This window comes from Armigeres subalbatus, chromosome 3 (assembly GCF_024139115.2).
Source record: "Armigeres subalbatus isolate Guangzhou_Male chromosome 3, GZ_Asu_2, whole genome shotgun sequence".
Lineage (NCBI taxonomy): Eukaryota > Metazoa > Arthropoda > Insecta > Diptera > Culicidae > Armigeres > Armigeres subalbatus.
The window spans coordinates 100,732,071-100,745,679 of record NC_085141.1 but is presented as its reverse complement, the minus strand read 5'-3'; the positions used below and the strand labels follow the sequence as shown (position 1 = coordinate 100,745,679).

General features: G+C 36.8%; 2 protein-coding genes across 2 annotated transcripts in view; both read left to right on the top strand.

The window, feature by feature from the left end:
- Window positions 1-13,609, top strand: part of LOC134224966 (uncharacterized) — a 650,394-nt gene that overhangs the window by 279,706 nt on the left and 357,079 nt on the right. The window lies entirely within an intron of this gene.
- On the top strand, window positions 2,232-3,833 carry LOC134221829 (uncharacterized). Its single transcript, XM_062701005.1, has 4 exons — window positions 2,232-2,575; window positions 2,639-2,893; window positions 3,196-3,510; window positions 3,823-3,833. The coding sequence occupies exons 1-4, from the start codon at window positions 2,383-2,385 to the stop codon at window positions 3,831-3,833; spliced, it is 774 nt and encodes a 257-aa protein (XP_062556989.1). The 5' UTR covers window positions 2,232-2,382.

Here is a 13,609-nt window from a genome sequence, read left to right as displayed (position 1 = left end):
ACAGGTCTTATCAGCCCTCAGGGTTTCTCGTTAGTTGTTCCCTGCATAGGGTTCGAAGCTTCCAATTTCTCTGTCATTCGGAAATGACCATCGATTTCTCTTATGAACACAGCCAATTCTGCAACGTTTCTTTTTTATCTTTATTAGAGAAGCTTGCAGCCCTGGGTTGGCTCACCTCTATGCAACGTTTTTCGCGTCAGTATTTTCATCGTTTGCGAGAGAATTTCACGTAACGTAGCTTTCAAATTTTCTGCGAGAACTTTCACTCTTCAACGTGTTCCGCGCAAACTAATGCTTCTGAAGGAGGCTATTTCCTTGAGACTTACGATGTTGTAAACAACAACCCAAATGCTTTCCTTAACAAGCTCTCCGTCCTGGAAAAATTTCATCCGTTTTGCCAAAAGGAGGGAAGGAAGAAAAAAGAAAGAAGGAAAAAAGAAATAAGGAAAAAAGGAAAAAAGGAAAAAAGAAAGAAGGAAAAAAAAGTAGTAAAAAAGAAAGAAGAAAAACGGAAGAAAGGGAGAAGAAAGGAAGAAAGAAGGATGAAAGAAGGAATAAAAATAAATAAAGGAATAAAAAAAGGAAGAGAGAAGCAAAAAACAAGGAGTAAAGAAGGAAAAAAAGGAAGAAAGTAAAAAGAAAAAAGGAAGAAAAACAGGAAACAAAAAGGAAGAAAAAAAAGAGGAGAGAGAAAGAAGAAAGAGAGAAGAAATAAGGAAGAAAGGAGGAAAAAAAGATGAAAAAAAAGAAAAGTAGAAGAAAAAAGAGATTAGCAAGTAGGAATAAAGAAGGAAAAAATAAAGAAGAAAAAAGGTGGAAAGAAGGAAGAAAAGGGGTGGAGAGATGAAGCAAAGAAGGAAGAAAAAGGAAAAAAAGAAGTTAGAAATAAATAAGATTAAATATGGCAGGAAGAAGGAAGAAAGAAGTAAGAAGGAGGAAAAGGAATCAAAGAAAGGACATATATGAAGTAAGAAGGAAAATCGAAGAAGGAAAAGAATACAAGGAAAAAGAAAGAAGAAATAAGAGAGAAGAAAAAAGAAAGACCTTTCGTCCTTTCGACCTTTTGACGCAGTTTTTTTGTTTCGACCTTTTGTCCCTTCGACCTTTTGACCCTTCGACCTTTTGTCCTTTCGACCTTTTGACCTTCGACCTTTTGTCCTTCGACCTTTTGACCTTCGACCTTTTGTCCTACAGCCGCGCCAGACGACACTGTCGTCTGCTAAAATCCAGTTACGGGCTGCCCAGCTGGCGACGCTTACGCCCACCAGCAGATTCCTTCTCTCCGTGTCTGTCCAACACCACTAACAAAATTTCCAATAATCCCAAAAATTCCAATAAATCTATTCGCGGTTATTCGAGATATTCATTTATCCAATTTAGAAAAAGAAATTATTTAGTAGTGCCTAGAGGAAAATTTATTAGAAAGTTTCTGAATAAAAATGTTTAAATAATAAAAAAAGTCGACGCATTTAACATTTTAAATTTTATTTTATTTTTTGCCTTTCTCGTACACTAAGTGTACGTAGACCTGTGCGCCGCCGCGCCGCGCCGCCGCGCCGCGCCGCCGCCGCCGGTGGTTTTACTCACGCCGCCGCCGCCGGCGATTTTGGGTCGGCGCGCCGCCGATCATAATTTTGCCATGCCGATGACTAATCGCAATAAAAAAAATCAATTAACTTGAGTCGAGTCGAGTAAAATAAGAGACACTGAAGATGGCCTTACAGAGACGAAATACGTATTTGTAAGACAATACTACGTGGTGGAATTGATTGGAATAGTACTAAACTCGTGTTATGATTGTTTTTGGTAGTTAGTTGTTAGAATGTTGTTGAGGTGGAACTCGTCAGAATTCAATTACAAATCTATCTCAAGTGATTGTGCCTCTAAGACAGTGTGGTGACAAACATTTGGATAATGAATTGGTTGGTTGATTAGTTGTGAATTTGAATTAGGCTGTATCTAGTAGATTATTAATCTACTAAGTAGAATAATACAAAATATGTTGAAATGGTCTTTGGAATTCGTCTAAGCCAAAGCCTCATTCAGTCGGGCACCTAAATCTGTAGGCAGTGTTGTCCCACACTCTGTGCAAAAAAATCTGCTCTTTGATTTTACTCCATCCACACGATTTTACAATCTAAACTAAGTAAGTGCAACTAATTGTCAAATCCACGCAGAAACGGCCGCGCGTGGCGCTGCCTGTCCTTTTGATGAAAAAAAGAAAAACGAATGTCAACAAGGATAGTGAAATTATTTCGATCTTTAAAAAGTGAGTTTTCTGATTTGTTCTTTTATTAAATACATGTCAAATATACATCGTTCCGCGAGAAATTGAAAAATCTTTCAAATGGTAGCAAAATTACCAGACATATCAGCACCATAATGTCGATAAAGACAAATAAGACAAATGTCATGAAGTGTGTCGTTCCAAATTGTATCGCTACAGAGAAGTTGTTCCGTGTTCCTAATGCAGAAAATTCTATGTTTAAAAGGTGGACAAAAGTTGTCGACGTGCTGGGCCTCGGAGATGAGCGAATTTGCCACAGGCACTTCCCGTTGGATGCTTTTATTGAGAGTAAGTATTCAAATAACTTTTGTTTTCTTTCAATCACTGATGTTACAAATTTCTAATATACAGATAGCCGAACAAAGCTCAAGTCAACTGCACTCCCGTCCCTTCGACTTCCTGATGGCAACAAGAAAGCTTATTTAAAAAGAGGATGTTGCATTAAAGGATGCTCCACCAGGAAACTATCTCTATTAGAAGGATTTCCTTCTCACAAGTGTGTATTCCATGCCAGATGGCTTCAAATTCTTGGAATATCGAACGAGGACGTACAAAAGAGTCTGCGTATTTGTCGGAAGCACTTCACAAAAAAAGATTTTGTAACAGGTAAATTGCTTGAAACTAACTATCTTCTCGCTCTGGAGAATTATCTCTTGATTATCAACTTTATAAATTTACTTTGAATAGTTTTATGGGCTATTTTTTGTGATAAATGGAAAACCCAAATCAATTCACCTAGCGGTGGTAAAGCCTTTTTCGTGAATTATGAAATGCATTGAGATTAAAAGGTCAAAAAAGCACTTTAAAGAGATCCGTTAATTTACATTTGGTTGCAGTAATTTATATGCATTGCCGGTATTATTAAACATTTATCTTCATTTTTTTTTTAATTCTATTTCTACTTTTAGTACGGACCCGTTACCTGAAACCCAACGTTATTCCTAGTAGGAACCTAGTTCGGCCATTACAAGGTACTCATGCTTCGACACAATTTTGGTTGCATGATCACACTTATTGCAAGGATGGCAGTAAGCCAAGGAGTAACCGCAGTTGTTTCGTGGTTGGCTGCACAGCAAAGAGCAGCAAAGGTATAATCCTTCACAGCTTTCCGACAAATAAGAGGATGGCGAACGTATGGTTAACTGCAGTGAAAACTTCCGGAAAGGTGACAAAAAGCGCAAAAGTCTGCAGTCAGCATTTCCATGATAGCGATTATCGAACAGGTGAGGTTCAATTTTTTATTATACTTTATACTGTACCTACCTGTATGCATGAATGCCCATTTCAAAAGAGCAAAACTGCTTGAAACTGATGAAAGCAGCGAATTCTCTTCCTTCATTGCATGGCGCTGGTTTGCGTTGGTGGGTTCAAATAAGCCCACCAGCGACGGGAGAAGCTTTTGTTTACAAAAGCAGTTTCGCTCTTTTAAATATATGTATATATGTATATATCAGAGGGGGGGGGGGGTCAAAAAATCGATTTTGCTTCACAGCGCTCATCTTATTCTGTTTCATGTTCTAAGTGTCCCCCAAAAGATTTGAGCTGATTTGGACGAAAATTGTTTTAGCACAAGCCGTTTTAAGTTTGCATGGAAATTAGAAATTAGGATTTTTGTAAAATAAATACCTTTCAGAGAAGGGATCAAGTCCTCCAAAAACGCTTTGTCATATGGTACTTCAACAACCAAAAAGTTATCTTCCTTCAATGAGTAAACGATGAAGTCTGTCCGTGGGCAATTAAGAACGAACATATTGACCTGTACTTGGGCATAATAGGCATGTCGCTTATTCAAACAATATTTCTTTTCCTCATTAGCGCTTGTCACTTTCACGTAACGCTGCGTAGCATTGCACTTAGTCGTTAAATATTCCAATCCATGTTCCTGTCCACCTGTTGGGCATTTTATTTCCAACACAACCCTTGATATCGGATCAACACCATCAGGACTACCTCCTATCCATGATTCATAATGGTGAATGATAAATCCAGTTTTCTTCATATTCGGATTCCGCTTCTTTAAATAACACAGGAACGCAGTATCTTCTGTATCCTTGCCAAAGCGAGTACTTTTATTCTCGAAGCTGACCGGGTTCAAATATCGCTTGATCTTCGTGTCCCAATTAGCTTTAGGGTTCTTAGAGTACGTATAAAGTCCATAACAAGAACTGGCAGTTATTCTCTTCGCACGTTGTAGTTTCCATATTTTAGTATCCTGGGATGACGTTTCCAATCCAATTTCGAGCACTTGATCTATGGTAGTTTTGACCGCTTCATCATAGAACAATTTGTGCCCGGGTGCTAGAAACACGTTATCAAGTGAAAGTGCCGGTTGTGTGATAGTATCACAATGCGATATCAGCAAACGTAGCTCATCTTTTGTGCAGATACTGATGACAGGTCCAGTTGATCTAGCGCTTATTCCAGAATGAAACTCGATCCTGTTAATATTTCTTCCCCTGACGTGTTTTGCAAGCGCCGAATTCGGAACGACTAAAATATATAACAGTTTAAATAAAAATAGTTTCATAAATGAATTCATGTGCAATACCTGACAGAATTTTGAAAATGATTCAGACAGTATCTGTTCTCGTTTTGCGTCGTCCGTGCACTTAAGCGTTTTAACCTGTCGAATACAGCACAGATCCTGGATAGGTTTTGCACCCCATTGTGATGTTTTTTCAGCTCTACAGTATCCCCAAGCTTGTTTTGCATCAGTGCAAGTTAACATTTCCAGTGTTCTGAATCTAATAAAAATACCAAAAAAAAGTTTAAATTAATGTTTTTATGATAATAATAATAATAGATAAGCCTGCCAAATACGTCTACGCAAGAAAACTTAAAAGTATCAAACTAAAAACACAAGTATATATAGTATATTATACTTACACAAATTGAAATAACATCTTTTGTCCAAAGCATCATACAAATGACCAAAGCCCAAAGAAGTATTCATACATAGTAAAGTATACGTATTACGTATGAGAAGGATATAGCAGGTATTTGCTTGACGTGACGTATTTCGAAGATCATTTAGAAAACTGATTGTTAAAGTATGTTTAAGTAACACTTACTGGTTGATCTGTAGCAAACAAGCGACTATGTGCTTGCATCGTCTTGTACCTGCTTTGCATGAACAGTTTAATTCCCACATCTTGTTGTCGGAGCAAAGTTTGAGATGTACTTCGTGGGGCGTATCCGCCGGATGTGAGCTTTGGAGGACATAACCTCTGGCGTGAACGAACAAAGCATCCTGTTTTGTGTACCCTAGACAAACAATATGGTTTGCGCCCAGTACAGCTAAACCCTCTCTTAATGGACGCACGGAATCTCCCACGTAGTCCAGAATGTCAGCTAATTCAAGCGGGATATGTTGTACCGGAACTAAAACAACCAAAACATTACGGTCAGATTGAAAGAAAAGTATGTATTATTTAATATTACTGACCTGTATCATCCATCGCCTCAGAGGAGTTCAATCTTCAGTCACCGAACTCGAAATTTAACTGCGAATATTATTCTCCCATCGAACACTTAGTTCATATTTGAAAACTGAAAACCTGCAGCCAAATGCACTTCGTTTTTTTTATTCAAACGTCACACGGATGTTAACAGTCTGCACACCAGAAAAAAGGTATTTGAATTTCTCGTAATATTAGATAATAATTTATCAATAACAGTCCGTCAATTAATTTAAAAAAAATGAAAAGGTAAAATAATTTAATTCCATCACGCCGAACGTCAGCTTTTACACCATTTGCTTAGTTCTGATTCTCACCACACGTGGCGCATGTGTTTCTGTTGAATTCGTCAATAGAAGGCTATTTGAATTTTCTAAATGTCCATCGTTTAGATGGAGTAAAATCAAAGAGCAGAATTTCTTGCACAGAGTGTAAGACAACACTGCCTGTAGGTGACTCGCAAATTATGTTTGTTGTGGCACATAAGCTTTAGTGAAGGCTTGAAAACATCCCCAAAGCGCCAAAACCACTTGGTATATTTCCTACATATTTCAAAACAACTTCCCACAAACCACGAAGGCCGAATTTTCACATTTTCAAACCCATCCCCTTCCCCCCCTAGTAGACTTTTCCAAAATCCCTCCCACATCCCCTTGAAGTCTACGTGGTCGGGGTTCAGCCAAATCACACCAAGCGCCAACGAAAAATTACCGATTTTTCTGCTCAAACTTTCGTTTAGCAGATTTAATTGATCGCAAATCGCATCGAATATCCCTCAACCCCATAACTGAGGATATAGTAATGCAAATGTATGCTTAAATTGATATGAAACTATTTCCGTTGTCCTTGTACGAGCAAAATATTACAAGTCAGTCGAAAAGCCGCTTGGTGCGGTTTGGCTGAATCCCGACCACGTAGACTTTTTCAAATTTAACAAAATGTCATAAGTGATTGGAAAAAATTGAAAATCAACCACGTTTTCAGCAATTCAATTATACAAATCCATTGTGAACAGTAAAACAGTAAAAACAGTAAATTTCAAATTTCAAACCTAACAAAATCAAACTGAATAAAATCCAACTCAACAAACAAAGAAATCAAATTCAATCCTCTGTCCATAGCTCCTGAAACCAAATCTCGAAGCCAATTAATTTAATTTCTGTTGGATTTGATTCCTCCTAGTGGTGTGCGCCACCGCCACCAGCACTTGCATAGGCGCGCCACTGCTTAAAATCTGTCACGCATCTGAATTATAATTCTTCATGCCGGTTCAAATTTGTAGAAAACCTAAGAATTTCCAGAATTTCGAGTTGAAATTCCGAGAACGTCAAGTCTACATTCCAAAAAGTTTGTCGTAGAAATTCCGTAGAATTTCCCGATTTATAACCTTCAAAGTTTCCAGGTAATACTCGAAAGAACTCTCCGTGATAATTCCGTTATTTTTCTCGAAAATTCCATTCCATTGAAATCTCAAGAATTTTTTCTAAATTCCAAAAGTTTTCCCGTTAAAATGTCGAGTAAATCTCCGTGAAAATTTCTTTGAAACTATGCTAAGGGTTTCCAACGATATTTTGACATTTCTCTTGCAACGTAGGAGCGATTTCCTGAAGAAATTAAAAAAAAATCCTATGGACATTCCAAAGAGCTTTCCAGATAATTTTCGGTGGAAGTTATGGAGGATTTCAGTTGAATTTGTGGTGAATTTATCGTAAAAAAATAGAATAAATTTTCATGAAAATTACTAATGCTTTCTTACAAGAATTGCAATAATTTTTTTGTGAAAACTCAAAGAGTTCTTGGTGGTAAATTCAAATAATTTCTCGCGAAAGTTTTCAAAAATTTCTTTTTTCATAGATAATTCCAAAGAATTTTCATTAGAACTGCCGAAGAAATTGCCGTTAAATTTCGAAGAATTTCGCTTATATGTATGTCCAAAGAATTCCTCGCGAAAATTCCAAGAATTTCAGAAATAAAGAAAAATTTCAGATTATTTCAGAAAATCTTCAGTGGAAATTCTGAAGAATTTCTCACGGAAATTTCGGAGAATTCCCCTTACAAGTTCCAAAGAATGTCTTTTGGAAATTCCAATGACTTCTTCTTGGATATTCCAAAATGCTTCCTTTGTAAATTTTAAATAATTTTTCGTCGAAGTGCGATATAATTCCCCGTGGACATTCTAAAGAATCACTTGTAGTTTCTAAAGAAGTTCCTGCCGAAAATCAAAAGATATTTTAGTAGAATCTACAATGTAATCAATGTAATCCAAGTGGAAATTTTGAAATTTTTTCGATTTTTTTTATAGAATACTTTGGAGAATTTTCGTGCTCAACACAGAAGAATTTGCTGTTAAAATCATGATATTTTTAAGCCGTAGTTCAGACTATTACTTCAGTGAAATCCATAAGAGATTCGAGAGATTATTTCGGAAAAGTCTTGCAAAAAAACGGAAAAATCGAAAAAAAAATCAAACAAGTGAACTTCGCACAAAGCTGTTGTATTAAATGTTTTCCGAAAAAAAAAGAAAAAAAAAGTCTACGTAGACTTTTTGTATACCCCCGCCCCCCTTAGTAGACTGACGTAGACTTTTTCGAACCCCTCCCCCTCAAGATTCTATGTGGTTTATGGACAACCCCTAAAGGAATTTCTTAAGGAATATTGGAAGGAATTTCCGGAGGAATTCTCAAAGGAATTTATGAAGAAATTTCTAATAGAATTTCAGAGGAAATGCCTACTGGTATTTCTGAAGTAATTCCTAGATTTCTCCAGGAATTTTTTTGTAATTCTCCAAAAAATCCTATGGAGATTCGTCCAGGAATTCCCTCCGGAAACGAATTCCAGAAAGTCTTTCGAAACTTTTCTCAGCTATATTCGGAAATTTCTCTCAGGAATTAGTTCGGAAAAAATTCCTTCAGAAATTTGTTGAGAACATCGTTAAGGTGTTTTCACGAAAATTCCTCAAGAAATTCTTCTAAGAACTCTTTTGGAATTTTTTGAAAAGTTCTAGGACGAAATTTCCTTAAGAATCCCTGAACAAGTTCCTGAAGGAATATCCGTAGAAGGTTTTTTTTCAAAATAACTCCTGAAGAAACTTCTGACAGTCTTATACATCTCCGAAAATTTGATTTGGTCATTCCGTCAAGACTTCGTTCAGAAATTCAGATATACCTTCTGAAAATCTTTCTTTTTGAAATATCTACAGAGAATGTTTTAGGAGTTCCTTAGGAAGTTGTTCCAAAATTCCAAATCTCTAAAAACTTCTTCAGAAATTTATTAACGGATTACTTCGGAAATTTCTGTCAGCTTCTGAATTTTGCTTTGGAATTTCTTTGAAAATCAATTTGATATTCCTTCAGAATTTTTTTTAGTAATTCTTCTAGGAGTTCCTTAGAAAGTTCCTTGACAATAATTGTTCCTGAAATTCCCATAGGAATTCTTCGAAAACTACTTTAAGCAATTAAATAGAGAATTTCTCAGGGTAATCCTTTGAAAATTCCTCCAGAAAATTCTTTTGTAACTTCACGAAGCTACCTACAGACACTGACAAAACTAGCTCTGTACTGCCGTAATCTGAAAAAGTGACGTATACGCCATTTTCCAAAAATGGTGTTAACGAGTACTACTCTTCGAGCTCTTTAACAGAAAAATGGAAAACATGCATGTTGTAAAATGGCTGTTACGTCACTTTTCCAGATTACGGCAGTGTACACATCGTTGATTCGTCCAGTCGGTCCTGTACGGCCATGAATCATGGACGTTAAAAGATGCAGATTATCACATTCTCAAAGTGTTTGAGTTGAAAATACTGTGCTCAATACTTGGCAGCGTGGTGGAAAATGGTAAATGGAGCAGATGAATGAATGAACCACGAGTTGAACCAAGTATACAAAAATGCAGACATAGGCAGGTTGATAAAATAAGGCAGATTACAGTGGGTTGGAAATGTAGTGTGTATGCAGGAAGAGAGACCAGCAAAAGAACTTGCAGAGAACCTGGAACAGGACGTTGGCTCTGGGGTGTGCAATCGAGGAAGATGCGGAAGCAACCGCTGATGCATTTTGGAAATACTGTTAGGTATTCCTTCGAAATGTCTGTGGGAATTTGCTCAACATTTTCTTAAAAGGTTCTTACTACACTTTCCAACACTACTTCAGGAATTTTCTCGGAAAGTCCTTTAGAAAATTCTCTTAGGAATTCCATCAGAAAATAGTTCATTCTTTAATAAATTTCCGAATGAATTCCTGAAGGAATATTTTATGTTTTACTAAAGAAATTTCCCAAAGAGAACCTGAATGGATTATTCTTTCTAAAAATTCTGCAGACATTGTCATAGGATTTTACGAAGGAATTCCTAATGAAATTTACTGAGAAATGCCTGTAGGAATTTAAAAAAAATCATAGTTTCCTCCAGAAATTCTTTCAGAAACTCCACCAAGAGCTTTGTTGGCATATTAAGGCAAATTTCAGGAAAATATTAGATTTTTTTCTGAAACTTAGTTATTCTGAGATCAAAACGACTGAAGTGTATCTAAATCCTAAATTGGAAATAACTTTTGAAAACTATGACACCGAAATCTAATTCATAACACTTAGGGGTCACGAAAAAGTGAAGCAGGATTTATTGTTAAAATTTGATTAATCCAAATCAAAGAGTAACAAAATAGTGGTAATTCAAATAACATTTTGAAATCAGGTATTGATTAGTATCGCCGGCAATTGACTATTTTGAATGTGCTGTTTGATGATCGGCAAACGCAGAATATTGCAATTTTAATCCACTGAAGTCGGTTTATATACGGGCGATTCCTACCGTGTGAATCAAACCGCGTTAATCCAAAAATCCGCGGTAAAATTGATTTTGTCAACCATTTATTTTTTCATCCACGCCGGTTCACGCCGCCGCCGCCGCCGCCGATAAAAGTCAACGGCGCGCCGCCGTGACGCCGCCGCCGCCGGGGCAAAAGTGACCACCACGCCGCCGCCGCCGATGATATGACCGGCGCACAGGTCTAAGTGTACGTAAAGGCTATAATACTGCTTCAAAAACAAAATTTTTATAGGAGGCCCGGAGGGCCGATTCTTATATACCGATCGACTCAGCTCGACGAATTGAGGTGATGTCTGTATGTGTGGATGTATGTGTGTGTGTGTGTATGTGTGTATGTGTGTATGTGTACAAATTTTGTAGACACACTTTTTTGAACTTCCCATTGTCCGATTTGCTCGCAACAAGTTGCAGTCGATGCGGAATTCAGTCCCATTGTTTGCTATTGAAATTCAGATCAATAGCTCATCGCAATCTGGAGTTATGGCCAAAAAACTGTTTTTGCGTATAAAAAAATAGCAAAATGTTCTACACTGAACTTTCCTAGATTCGAACTGCCGACCTTTGGGGTGGAAAGCGCTTACTATACCACAAAACCATCGGGACACACATGGTATGAGTAAATATAAGTTGTACAGTATTCATCAAATTGGTATACGTTCATTTCTTTTCAAAGCCACAGAGTTCACTCTGCTAGGGTAACGGTACCAATATTGGAAGTATTATTGAATCAATGAAAGAAAATATATTTGATAAAATCAATAGTGGTTCTAAATTGATAGTTTTAATGCATTAACTGATAGACAAACTTTGAATTTGCTAGACATGAAATTGGATTCATTTCGCCTTGATAATTAATCTAAATTTCTTGGAGGTAAAATGAGCTCCACTATACTGCCGTCGCAAGCATAATCGTCCCATATTGATTTTGCATGGAAGAAAATATGGAACAGTTACGCTTGCGGCGGCAGTATATAGGTAGGAAAGCCAATTTGTTGGGGAAATTATTGTTTTCAATGAATACTCATAATGGCATAATTACAACGTGTCGTATCAGTTAAGAAATGCAATGATGGACAATATTATTAAGAACCCATTGTCTTCACTGAAGGCATGATCGCCCTATAAGTGTTTATTTGGGTAACCTCTAACGAAGAGAAAACTGTTCAATAATTAATAACGTTTCTTTTTACTAAATGTAATCAGGCCCATTTTTTCTATTATTTTGCTATCATGCGCTCGCATACCCTATATACGAGTGAACTTCTCACGTGGCAGCTATTTTTGTGGCGTTCAATCAGCGTATGGGAGCGCAGCTGGTGTACGTGAGGACGCTATGCAAGCACATTTCGGCGGGAGCGAACGGCACTGCATTCGCTTCAGTCGCTTGCCGTCGGATGAATATCGCAGAAGGAAGCATCACCAACACACCGCTTTGGCCCTGACGGAAGCGAGTAAACAAAATGGGGGCCGGGTGATGCTTTTTTATTTCACCCGGTAAGGGATATAAGGCGTCAATTTTAAAATAATTGTTAAAACGTTAAAACACATTTTAGCCGAAAATAGCTAGATTTTTCGGGTTCGAAATTTAATTTACTTTTAGATTGGCAACATGAAAGTCTAATTATTTCGATTAAAAACATGTGTAAATATGTAGCCTAACATATAGGTGAAGATTTCGGCTATCTGTTGCTGGTGTTGGATTGCGTTGGAGTGCTCTCGGCTCTCAGATTTGACAAATCGATGTTGTAATCTTTAACGCAGAGAAGTCGTTTTAAAAATGGGGTATTGAGTTATAGAAAAGAAAAATTGTTTATAAATATGTTTTCGAAAAAAAAAGAGAACCGAACGAGAGTCGAACATAGACTCTCTGAGTGAGAGCCTAGAACGATACCCCTCAGCTATCTTTACTTGTTGGAAGAGCAGTGATCGAAGTATAACAGCTTACACGCAATTTGCACTGATCATCGACTGCTTGTGCATTCGTGTGGCAACGCACCGGATGCTGTGTTTAGGTTCCGTGGCATATTTAAATCATCTGGCGTTGAAAAACATATACGATTGAGTCTACGTTATGTGCTTTTGTGTCAATTCATTCAGATATGTCACCTAATATTCATAGTGTTTTGATGTGCAGGGAAGCAACATCAATTTCAACGTTTAATTTGAATCCTCTGTAATGCAGTCTTCCTGGCGTTACAGCAAATAATCTATATTGGCACAGTATATATAGAACATAGCTTTTCTAACAATTAGTTTGTAAATAAAACAATTGATTTTAGTAAATGGTTTTGATTTTCTACAAATATTAACTTACTATATTACTACCTTTCGCTTGCATATCTTCTGTAAGGTTTTGATAGTTAATTAATTCATGCTATACATAAGTCCTAAATCTTGGACTTTGCTAGACCAATTAATTGGAACCCCATTCATAGTGATAACATATATGTTTGAAGTTTTCAAATATCACTCGGATTATGTGGGAGAAGCTGAGTTTCGGAAAGATTCGGAGAAAATGTTCCATTCTTGCAAGTCAACGGAAAATGTATCCAAACTTTTCTACAATCCAAGCATGTTTTGGATCATGTAGTAATCTCAGTTCGATCATTTAGTTTGTCGATGACTCATCCCGGAGGTTAAATGTTTTATGGTGGACTTCTGGTGCGAAAATTTTTCGACAGCTCTGCCCTACAGTTTGTTGTTTTAATTCTAATAATCGATTTAAAGCACTATTTTGTAATAACTTATACTGAATGATAACAATTTTTTTTATTAGTTATTATTAGTCAGTATAAGTTACTGCAACTAGCGCTATCATTTTGTTATTAGTGCAAAAGAAACAACAATAACGCAGAGTTGTATAAACCTTCGCACTGGAAGTCCACCATACATCACGTTTGAAATTCAACTTTTGGAATGAGTTATTGACAAACTACTAAATGTATAGGTTTGATAATTAATAAAATAATTAAGTATAATATTAGGTATGCAATCAGTATGATATAAAGTATTACACATTATTGGCCCAAGTATGCTGAT